This window comes from Salmo salar, chromosome 03, assembly GCF_965601325.2.
Source record: "Salmo salar chromosome 03, fSalSal1, whole genome shotgun sequence".
Taxonomy (NCBI): Eukaryota; Metazoa; Chordata; class Actinopteri; order Salmoniformes; family Salmonidae; genus Salmo; species Salmo salar.
In genome coordinates, this window is record NC_138293.1 from 85,506,141 (window position 1) to 85,518,276 (window position 12,136).

The window sequence follows — 12,136 nt, forward strand, 5'->3', positions numbered from 1 at the left end:
CACTCCTACTCTGAGATGTATTTAAATCATCATGAATAAGAGCACATGGACAGGGAGGACCTGGTCCTAGATCAGCACTCCTACTCTGAGATGTATTTAAATCATCATGAATAAGAGTACATGGACAGGGAGGACCTGGTCCTAGATCAGCACTCCTACTCTGAGATGTATTTAAATCATCATGAATAAGAGTACATGGACAGGGAGGACCTGGTCCTAGATCAGCACTCCTACTCTGAGATGTATTTAAATCATCATGAATAAGAGTACATGGACAGGGAGGACCTGGTCCTAGATCAGCACTCCTACTCTGAGATGTATTTAAATCATCATGAATAAGAGTACATGGACAGGGAGGACCTGGTCCTAGATCAGCACTCCTACTCTGAGATGTATTAAATCATCATGAATAAGAGTACATGGACAGGGAGGACCTGGTCCTAGATCAGCACTCCTACTCAAATCAAATTTTATTTTACATATACATGTTAATGCGAGTGTAGCGAAATGCTCTGAGGCGCTTTATGAATACGGGCCAAGAGCAATAGTTTGATATTTCCATTCATATTGTCCTCTCCTTATACTCTCTCCTCCTTCAGCCCACTTGTTTATGTGACCGACAAGTGCCATTGGAGTCCCGGGCCATGTCCCTCCCCATTCACAGGCACAAAGATGCCCCCGTGTGGGAATGTCACAGTGAGCTCTGGGTCCATAGTGGTCCATGGGAGGGGAGCAGGAAGAGAGATGGAAGGAAGGAAGGAGGAGGAAGAGAAAGAGAGAGGGTGGGGGGAGAGAGAGAGGGGGAGAAAGAGGGGGGGAGAAAAGAGGGGGGGAGAGAAATAGAGAAGAGTTTGGGAGGGGAAAAGGGAGAGAGATAAGGAAGGAAGAAGAACAGGGTAGTAGGGACAGAGAAAAAAGAGTGAGCGAGAGAGATCGAGTAAATGTGGATGAGAGAGAGACAGAGACAGAGAGAGTTGTTCTGCCAGAGAGGGAGGGTGGCCATCAGTTGGGGGTGGCAATCTGGCAGGAATGTTTAATGATTCAAATCCCCATTTCTTCCTTCCCTCTCTCCTTTTCTCCTTCCCTCGTCCCGGGAGAGTTCTTTCTCATGCTAAACAGGAGCGAGTGAGGGGAGGAGCAGGGACAGCTCAAAGTCAGCACAGCCCCCCTCACAGCCCCCGTGTTCCCTAGATGTACAACATAACACACACTTGCCTTGGCTGTTAAACAACATGGAAAACAAAACACACTTTCAGAAGAGGGTTCGCCATACAATGCTCTCATTCCCACAAGAATCAGGGGAAACTGGTTAATGTCTTCCACTCATTCTTCCATGTCAAATGTAACGTTCCCAGAACTGTCTAATGATACCTGTATTAAAGCTATATGTATGTCTATATAATCAAAGCCATAATCCATTTCCTGTACACAATGCACTTACCATTCATTCAATGAGACAATTGTCCTGGATGGATGTGTTGTAGGGGGCTGTGGTTCTCATCATCCCAGGGATGGGGAGCTTTGGCTGGGCATGAACTGCTGCTGTCCTGGCATGGGTAGGTGTAGATGGATGACTGCTATATAGAGGAATGCACTATATGTCTCAGGCAATGAACTTGGTCACCCTGTACAGTATATCCAGGTGGTGTGTGTGATACTGAGAGAGAGAGAGAGAGAGAGAGAGAGAGAGAGAGAGAGAGAGAGAGAGAGAGAGAGAGAGAGAGAGAGAGAGAGTGTGAGTATGTATAGTGTGTGTGTGTTAGCGTTTGTCCTGGGCCCGTATTCACACAAGTCTCAGAATATGATCTAGGATTAGTTTTACAGTTTAGATAATATAATGATACTATTATATGGGCAGGGGGGACCTGATACCAGATCAGCACTCCTACCTTGAGACGCTTTATGAATACAGCCCTGATCACACTCTGGCCCACAGCCAGAGGGGTCCAAGCAGGTAATGTTTCGTCATAGCACCCTGATAGCAGTGCCAACTTCAGCCTTTATGAAGGTCAGGCCCACCCACTGAGTTCCAGGGTGGAAGCCAGATCAGGTGCTGTGGACTACATAGACCAAGACACAGGTCAGACACAGCTCATCACCTCTGGTTAGATAACCACTCTGGGTTGGAGTGTTGAGCTGTGTTCACCGGTTTGTGGAAGATGATGTTGAAATGTTAGACTACCTGTCGGAAGAGATGTTGAGGTGACGTTGAAACGTTAGACTACCTGTCTGAAGAGATGTTGAAGGTGACGTTGAAACGTTAGACTACCTGTCTGAAGAGATGTTGAAGGTGACGTTGAAACGTTAGACTACATGTCTGAAGAGATGTTGAAGGTGACGTTGAAACGTTAGACTACCTGTCTGAAGAGATGTTGAGGTGACGTTGAAACGTTAGACTACCTGTCTGAAGAGATGTTGAAGGTGACGTTGAAACGTTATACTACCTGTCTGAAGAGATGTTGAAGGTGACGTTGAAACGTTAGACTACCTGTCTGAAGAGATGTTGAAGGTGACGTTGAAACGTTAGAATACCTGTCTGAAGAGATGCTGAAGGTGACGTTGAAACGTTAGACTACCTGTCTGAAGAGATGTTGAAGGTGACGTTGAAACGTTAGACTACCTGTCTGAAGAGATGTTGAAGGTGACGTTGAAACGTTAAACTACCTGTCTGAAGAGATGTTGAAGGTGACGTTGAAACGTTAGACTACCTGTCTGAAGAGATGTTGAAGGTGAGGGTTGAAACGTTAGACTACCTGTCTGAAGAGATGTTGAAGGTGACGTTGAAACGTTAGACTACCTGTCTGAAGAGATGTTGAAGGTGATGTTGAAACGTTAGACTCCCTGTCTGAAGAGATGTTGAAGGTGACGTTGAAACGTTAGACTACCTGTCAGAAGAGATGTTGAAGGTGACGTTGAAACGTTAGACTACCTGTCTGAAGAGATGTTGAAGGTGACGTTGAAACGTTAGACTACCTGTCTGAAGAGATGTTGAAGGTGACGTTGAAACGTTAGAATACCTGTCTGAAGAGATGTTGAAGGTGACGTTGAAACATTAGACTACCTGTTTGAAGAGATGTTGAAGGTGACGTTGAAACGTTAGAATACCTGTCTGAAGAGATGTTGAAGGTGACGTTGAAACGTTAGACTACCTGTCTGAAGAGATGTTGAAGGTGACGTTGAAACGTTAGACTACCTGTCTGAAGAGATGTTGAAGGTGACGTTGAAACGTTAGACTACCTGTTTGAAGGAAGAACGTATATAATGAGGAATTCATCAGGGCTTGAATGATTCTGTTCTTCAACACCATATATACAGTACATGCATTGAAACACTTTATTATTTGCTTGATCTGTGTTTGCGAGTTGTGTCTCTATAAAAAAAATAGAAAACCCTAGATTATTACATGACCCTCTACTGACCTAGTCATCCTTCTCTGCTACTGTGGGAGGTGATGAGGCAAGGGAACGAGTGAGAAAGAATTATGCGGACGACTAGAAATAAAGTGTGAATCACAAAACTGGAAACAAAAAGGGAGGAAGAGGAGAAAGGAGAGGGTAAATAAATAATGTGAACTGTAGAGATGTACTGTGTGTTAGTCTGGGGCCTGGAGGATAGTGTGGTGATGTAGAGACATAAACACAACCTAGCTGTTCTGACAGGAGCCTCAGATAATCACTGGGATTGCTGTGGTGTGCGTGTGTGTATGCAGGACAGTGTGTGTGTGTGTTTCTGTGTCTTTGTATGCAGCTAGGACAGGGTGAGTGTGTGAGTGAGTGAGTGAGTGTGTATTTAAATGAATGTGGGTGTCTGCAAGCATGCGTTTGTTTGTATGAATGTGTGTGTCTATCAACGTGTCTGTGTGCACACTCACATACATGCAGGTGGTTGTGTGTGAGGGGGGCTAAACGCTGTTGGTTCAGTGCAGGCCACATTCCTCAGTTGATTTAGCAGGCTTTAAGATGGGGAGGAATGTGTCAAGGCTTCAGCTTTACTCCACACAGCAGAGTGGAAACTAACTGTGGGGAATCCTGACGTCCCGCTATACACTGACGGATGACCGACACCTAGCTTAGAGAGAGGAGGAGAGAGAGGAAGGCGGGTAGGAGAATGAGGGAAAGAGGTCGAGGAGTGGGAGGGGGTAAGGGAGGGAGAAAGAAAGAAAGAAAAAGAGGGATGGAGAGAGCAGAGTGAGAGCCATAAAAAGCAGAAGAGAACAAGGCCTAATCAAGAAATAAGAGGATGCAGGACATGCCCACAGGGTAAGAGATGGGAAGGAATGTGAGACCGACTATGATCTATATTTCATTGAAACATCAGTAGAGAACAAACACATTAATGGAAGAGCGACAGAAAGACTATTTACAGTAAAACCAAGAACCGGTGAAACCAAGAACCGGTAAAACCAAGAACCGGTGAAACCAAGAACTGGTAAAACCAAGAACCGGTGAAACCAAGAACCGGTGAAACCAAGAACCGGTGAAACCAGTGGGACTAAAAACAACAAGATAACTAATGTAAAATATAAAGTCTGTAAAATGTTTCTAGGTTGAGAGCTTTAGTGAAACAGCACAGTTAAAAATATATGGCAAATACAAAGAAAGAAACCAGTGGAGTTCAGAAGCTTGTATTTATTTGCTGAAAAGGATGGAATGATATGATGAGAACCAATGAGAGTGTGGAATACAGAAAGATGCTGTTCTATAGGTCAGCTCCATTGGACATCATCTGCCATTGGTCAATTATTGTGCAACTTTGAATCGAGATAGAGATCACAATCTCCAATGACTTAGAAAGAGAGTAATATAACTTTGTCTATTTCTCTGGTTTAAACATTTAGAATAACATTTAAATCAACATCATCAAAACAATTGCTGTATTCACCAAATGCCAAAAACTGTAAAGTGATGGAAAATGATTTCACCAATCAATTTAACACAGACCAAAATCAGCTGAAAAAGCATCCAGTGTAAGACATTTGTACTATGAATTTATAGTCCTGAGAGAGTGTGTGAGTGTGTGTGAGTGTGTTTGTGTGTGTGTGTATATCCACCTGTATGAGTGTATGTCAGAACGTGTGTGTTTGTGTGTGTACATGTGCGTGTGTGTCTGTTAGTGTGTGACCGTGTCTGTGCGTGTGTGTTATGTGTTTGAGAGAGTGTGTCTGTGTGTTAATCTAACAAACACTATTGCGCCTTTGGAACAATTTACAGATTCAGATTCAGATAAAACATCAGAATGGAGGTATCTTTACAAAATAAAACCCCCAATTTCAAAATAAAAGCCACAGTCCTTCACATGGCACATTTGCAGCATCCATCAATAAAACCCCTATTCAAAATATAACTTCTAACAAACACCCCATCGTCATTCGTACCAGCAACACAAGCACAGTTAAAAAGCATTGAGATCAATGAAACAGACAAGAATAAAAGTTGTTTTTACGTCTACCTCTAGTTTTTAGGTAACAAAGGCCTGTGTCATCAGGTAGTGGGTTGATTTGACGTAGAAATGGCAACCACGGACCAACGACCCTAAAGCAAAAAGGCAAAAAACTACAACTTGCGCGCAATAGACACCCAACTTCCTCCTTCGCTGTACGTAAACATGACTTCATTTCCTGAATTCATGACTTCCCTTCCTGAATTACCCCACCCCTCCCCTGTTATAGTTTACCTCATAAAATACATACAAGTGCAATCTACCTCCATTCATTGCATTCTCCAAGCATGTATCATATACAGTAAACATATGACTCCTGTAACATATGACCCATTTAAAGTACATCCACACTATCTGTCCGTCCTCGCCCCATTCATCCCACATGTTTCATTGTTCATTTAAATAAAGCTACAGAGACAGTACAGGTCAAGTCAAAGTGAACAACAAGAAGAAGATCAGAATTAGAAGAACAGAGCCAAATGAAAAAAAGGCAGGAAGATGCAAGCGCCCTGTCATCGGAATCCCCCTGTCCCACCCATCCGCACCTTTCCCTCCCCATTTGGCCCCCATGAGGCCACTGGTGGCCCCTCACACGGTGAGAGAGATGAAGCTGTTGTATCTCTGGATGTTCCTCTTTAGGATCTCCGAGCAGGGCCCCAGGACCCGTTCGAAGCGGGGCCGGTCCAGCTTCACACACTTCAGGGGTCCCCGGGCCACCACTGTGGCCGCCCGCGGCCTGTTCAGCAGCAGGGCGATCTCACCTGGAGGACAAGGTGTGGTCAGAGGTCAGGGGTCATTCTGTTGACTTTCATGACGGTCATTATTAATGATGATGATGACATATACAGTGAGGGGGAAAAGTATTTGATCCCCTGCTGATTTCGTACGTTTGCCCACTGACAAAGAAATGATCAGTCTATAATTTTAATGGTAGGTTTATTTGAACAGTGAGAGACAGAATAACAACAACAAAATCCAGAAAAACGCATGTCAAAATGTTATAAATTGATTTGCATTTTAATGAAGGAAATAAGTATTTGACCCCTTCTCAATCAGAAAGGTTTCTGGCTCCCAGGTGTCTTTATACAGGTAACGAGCTGAGATTAGGAGCACACTCTTAAAGGGAGTGCTCCTAATCTCAGTTTGTTACCTGTATAAAAGACACCTGTCCACAGAAGCAATCAATCAATCAGATTCCAAACTCTCCACCATGGCCAAGACCAAAGAGCTCTCCAAGGATGTCAGGGACAAGATTGTAGACCTACACAAGGCTGGAATGGGCTACAAGACCATCGCCAAGCAGCTTGGTGAGAAGGTGGCAACAGTTGGTGCAATTATTCGCAAATGGAAGAAACACAAAAGAACTGTCAATCTCCCTCGGCCTGGGGCTCCATGCAAGATCTCACCTCGTGGAGTTGCAATGATCATGAGAACGGTGAGGAATCAGCCCAGAACTACACGGGAGCATCTTGTCAATGATCTCAAGGCAGCTGGGACCATAGTCACCAAGAAAACAATTGGTAACACACTACGCCGTGAAGGACTGAAATCCTGCAGCGCCCGCAAGGTCCCCCTGCTCAAGAAAGCACATATACATGCCCGTCTGAAGTTTGCCAATGAACATCTGAATGATTCAGAGGACAACTGGGTGAAAGTGTTGTGGTCAGATGAGACCAAAATGGAGCTCTTTGGCATCAACTCAACTCGCCGTGTTTGGAGGAGGAGGAATGCTGCCTATGACCCCAAGAACACCATCTCCACCGTCAAACATGGAGGTGGAAACATTATGCTTTGGGGGTGTTTTTCTGCTAAGGGGACAGGACAACTTCACTGCATCAAAGGGACGATGGACGGGGCCATGTACCGTCAAATCTTGGGTGAGAACCTCCTTCCCTCAGCCAGGGCATTGAAAATGGGTCGTGGATGGGTATTCCAGCATGACAATGACCCAAAACACATGGCCAAGGCAACAAAGGAGTGGCTCAAGAAGAAGCACATTAAGGTCCTGGAGTGGCCTAGCCAGTCTCCAGGCCTTAATCCCATAGAAAATCTGTGGAGGGAGCTGAAGGTTCGAGTTGCCAAACGTCAGCCTCAAAACCTTAATGACTTGGAGAAGATCTGCCAAGAGGTGTGGGACAAAATCCCTCCTGAGATGTGTGCAAACCTGGTGGCCAACTACAAGAAACGTCTGACCTCTGTGATTGCCAACAAGGGTTTTGCCACCAAATACTAAGTCATGTTTTGCAGAGGGGTCAAATACTCATTTCCCTCATTAAAATGCAAATCATTTTATAACATTTTTGACATGCGTTTTTCTGGATTTTTCTGTTGTTATTCTGTCTCTCACTCTCTCAATAAACCTACCATTAAAATTATAGACTGATCATTTCTTTGTCAGTGGGCAAACGTACAAAATCAGCAGGGGATCAAATACTTTTTTTCCCTCACTGTAATGTTGGGGTCCCTATAAGGTTGTGTCCTTTCAGGTCCTTGTGTTTTATTCAGATCCTGGTGTGTGTTGAACAGGTTTCTAACAGTTCCTGGTGTGTGTTGAACAGGTTCCTAACAGTTCCTGGTGTGTGTTGAACAGGTTTCTAACAGTTCCTGGTGTGTGTTGAACAGGTTCCTAACAGTTCCTGGTGTGTGTTGAACAGGTTCCTAACAGTTCCTGGTGTGTGTTGAACAGGTTCCTAACAGTTCCTGGTGTGTGTTGAACAGGTTCCTAACAGTTCCTGGTGTGTGTTGAACAGGTTCCTAACAGTTCCTGGTGTGTGTTGAACAGGTTCCTAACAGTTTCTGGTGTGCGTTGAACAGGTTCCTAACAGTTTCTGGTGTGTGTTGAACAGGTTCCTAACAGTTCCTGGTGTGTGTTGAACAGGTTCCTAACAGTTCCTGGTGTGTGTTGAACAGGTTCCTAACAGTTTCTGGTGTGTGTTGAACAGGTTCCTAACAGTTCCTGGTGTGTGTTGAACAGGTTCCTAACAGTTCCTGGTGTGTGTTGAACAGGTTCCTAACAGTTCCTTGTCTGTGTTGAACAGGTTCCTAACAGTTCCTGGTGTGTGTTGAACAGGTTCCTAACAGTTCCTTGTCTGTGTTGAACAGGTTCCTAACAGTTCCTTGTCTGTGTTGAACAGGTTCCTAACAGTTCCTTGTCTGTGTTGAACAGGTTCCTAACAGTTTCTGGTGTGTGTTGAACAGGTTCCTAACAGTTCCTGGTGTGTGTTGAACAGGTTCCTAACAGTTCCTGGTGTGTGTTGAACAGGTTCCTAACAGTTCCTGGTGTGTGTTGAACAGGTTCCTAACAGTTTCTGGTGTGTGTTGAACAGGTTCCTAACAGTTCCTGGTGTGTGTTGAACAGGTTCCTAACAGTTCCTGGTGTGTGTTGAACAGGTTCCTAACAGTTCCTTGTCTGTGTTGAACAGGTTCCTAACAGTTCCTGGTGTGTGTTGAACAGGTTCCTAACAGTTCCTTGTCTGTGTTGAACAGGTTCCTAACAGTTCCTTGTCTGTGTTGAACAGGTTCCTAACAGTTCCTTGTCTGTGTTGAACAGGTTCCTAACAGTTCCTTGTCTGTGTTGAACAGGGTCCGTAATGAGAGAGAAGGGTCCGTAATGTAGCATTAGCCTAAGAATGTGTGTGTGGGTGTGTGTGTGTGTGTAACGTTATCCACTCACCAAAGTAGTCTGATGGCCCCAGACGACCAACCTCGACGTACTCCTCATTGTCAGACCTACGCTGGAGAACAGAGGCTGTACCCTAGAGAGAGAGAGAGAGAGAGAGAGAATTTAAAATCTAATTTATGCACATAAAGCATTCTGCAGACCCCATGTACAGACCCGATGAAAGAGAGAAGAGGAAGGGAAAGAGACAGAGAGAGGGGAATAAAGAAAGAGAGAGACAGACAGCAGAAGGATGAAAAGGGGAAGGGAGAGAGGAGGGATGAGGAAAAGAGAAAATAGGCGTTATTTCGCTGAGGCTGAAAATCATCAGTGGGATTAGCCTGAGAGAGAGAGAGACATTCTTTCCTTTACAACCCTGTAGGTGTACAGGATTTAGACCACTCTGATGTGGGACAACTGCTGACAGACAGACAGACAGACAGACAGACAGACAGACAGACAGACAGACAGACAGACAGACAGACAGACAGACAGACAGACAGACAGACAGACAGACAGACAGACAGACAGACAGACAGACCAACTGATAACTGACCAGAGAGACAGACCAACTGACCAGAGCGACAGACCAACTGACAACTGACCAGAGAGACAGACCAACTGACAACTGACCAGAGAGACAGACCAACTGACCAGAGAGACAGACCAACTGACAACTGACCAGAGAGACAGACCAACTGACCAGAGAGACAGACCAACTGACAACTGACCAGAGAGACAGAACAACTGACAACTGACCAGAGAGACAGACCAACTGACCAGAGTGACAGACCAACTGACCAGAGAGACAGACCAACTGACAACTGACCAGAGTGACAGACCAACTGACCAGAGAGACAGACCAACTGACAACTGACCAGAGAGACAGACCAACTGACCAGAGAGACATACCAACTGACAACTGACCAGAGAGACAGACCAACTGACAACTGACCAGAGAGACAGACCAACTGACCAGAGAGACATACCAACTGACAACTGACCAGAGAGACAGACCAACTGACAACTGACCAGAGAGACAGACCAACTGACCAGAGAGACAGACCAACTGACCAGAGAGACAGACCAACTGACCAGAGAGACAGACCAACTGACCAGAGAGACAGACCAACTGACCAGAGAGACAGACCAACAAAGCATCAGAAAGAAAAATAAAGATACAGACAGACAGACAGAAAGAGAGACAGAAGATAGATTGTACAGACAGACACGCACACACACACACACACAAAGTCAGACAGAGAAACATACTTAGACTTAGTTGATGTTAATTTCCCTGACTCCTGGAGAAGTGTTCCTAAACTAAACCAGTGGTGCTGTTGTTGCTGATTCCACTGGTCTGAGTCTACAATCCCCTTTACATCACCATTAATTTACTCTCACAGTCATTACTGAGAGCATGGAAACGTGTGCACACCACACAAATGAATGCACGCACCGAAACACACACACACACAGGCAAGCAAACACACACTATCCAAGAGCTTTCCATCACTGCAGTCCCAAGCTGCTGGCACACAACCCAAGACAGAGCAATTACATGCACACAAAGACGCAGGTCTCACGCACGCACGCACACACACACACCCAGATAGACAGACACACACACCCAGAGAGACAGACAGACACACACACACACACACACACACAGACAGACAGACAGACAGACAGACAGACAGACAGACAGACAGACAGACAGACAGACAGACAGACAGACAGACAGACAGACAGACAGACAGACAGACAGACAGACAGACAGACAGACAGACAGACAGACAGACAGACAGACAGACAGACAGACAGACAGACAGACAGACACACACACACACACACACACACACACACACACACACACACACATTCCCAGGAAAACAAGGCGAGGAGTCCTCCACAAACAGCTGATGTCTGCTGGACAGATTGACTGAACTCTGTGACCGACCAGAGTGTGTGTGTGTGTGTGTGTGTGTGTGTGTGTGTGTGTGTGTGTCGGGCGTCACTCCCAAATAGCACAATAGAGAAAAAAATTGTTGAATGATTTATCAAGCAATCCGTACAGCAGCCCAAAGAACGGTTAACGTCAACTCTCGCAGCTGTTGACAAACGGTTTGAGTGTGTGTGTGTGTGTGTGTATGTGCGACTGTGTTTGAGCGAGTGCGTGCTTGCTAAGGTCATATATAAGAAGAGGCCTACCGAATATACACTGAGTATGCATACTGCCATGTGTGTACATGTGTATGTACAGTTGAAGTCGGAAGTTTACATACACTTAGGTTGGAGTCATTAAAACTCGTTTTTCAACCACTCCACAAATTTCTTGTTAACAAACTATAATTTTGGCAAGTTGGTTAGGACATCTACTGTGTGCATGACACAAGTTATTTTTCCAACAATTGTTTACAGACAGATTATTTCACTTATAATCCACTGTATCACAATTCCAGTGGGTCAGAAGTTTACATACACTAAGTTGACTGTGACTTTAAACAGCTTGATTTCATGGCTTTAGAAGCTTCTGATAGGCTAATTGACATCATTTGAGTCAATTGGAGGTGTACCTGTGGATGTACTTCAAGGCCTACCTTCAAACTCAGTGCCTCTTTGCTTGACATCATGGGAAAATCAAAAGAAGACCTCAGAAAAATAATTGTAGACATCCACAAGTCTGGTTCATCCTTGGGAGCAATTTCGCCTGAAGGTACCACGTTCATCTGTACAAACAATAGTACGCAAGTATAAACACCATGGGACCATGCAGCAGTCATACCACTCAGGGAGGAGACGCGTTCTGTCTCCTAGAGATGAACGTACTTTAGTGCGAAAAGTGCAAATCAATCTCAGAACAACAGCAAAGGACCTTGTGAAGATGCTGGAGGACACAGGTACAAAAGTATCTATATCCACAGTAAAACAAGTCCCATATCGACATAACCTGAAAGGCCGCTCAGCAAGGAAGAAGCCACTGCTCCAAAACCGCCATCAAAAAGCCAGTCTACGGTTTGCAACTGCACATGGGGACAA

At 44.9% G+C, this 12,136-nt stretch overlaps 1 protein-coding gene across 2 annotated transcripts in view; it reads right to left on the minus strand.

The window, feature by feature from the left end:
- Positions 1–4,608: 4,608 nt before the first annotated feature.
- The window catches only part of LOC106606482 (cAMP-dependent protein kinase type I-beta regulatory subunit), a 236,251-nt gene continuing 228,723 nt past the window's right edge, over positions 4,609–12,136 (minus strand). For both annotated transcript variants that reach the window (XM_045715631.2, XM_045715632.2), the window contains 2 exons: positions 9,113–9,194; positions 4,609–6,200 (listed from right to left, as the gene is read on the minus strand). In XM_045715631.2, coding sequence (XP_045571587.1) covers positions 6,028–6,200; positions 9,113–9,194 — 255 coding nt within the window. In that variant the 3' untranslated portion in view covers positions 4,609–6,027. The remainder of the gene's footprint in view (positions 6,201–9,112; positions 9,195–12,136) is intronic.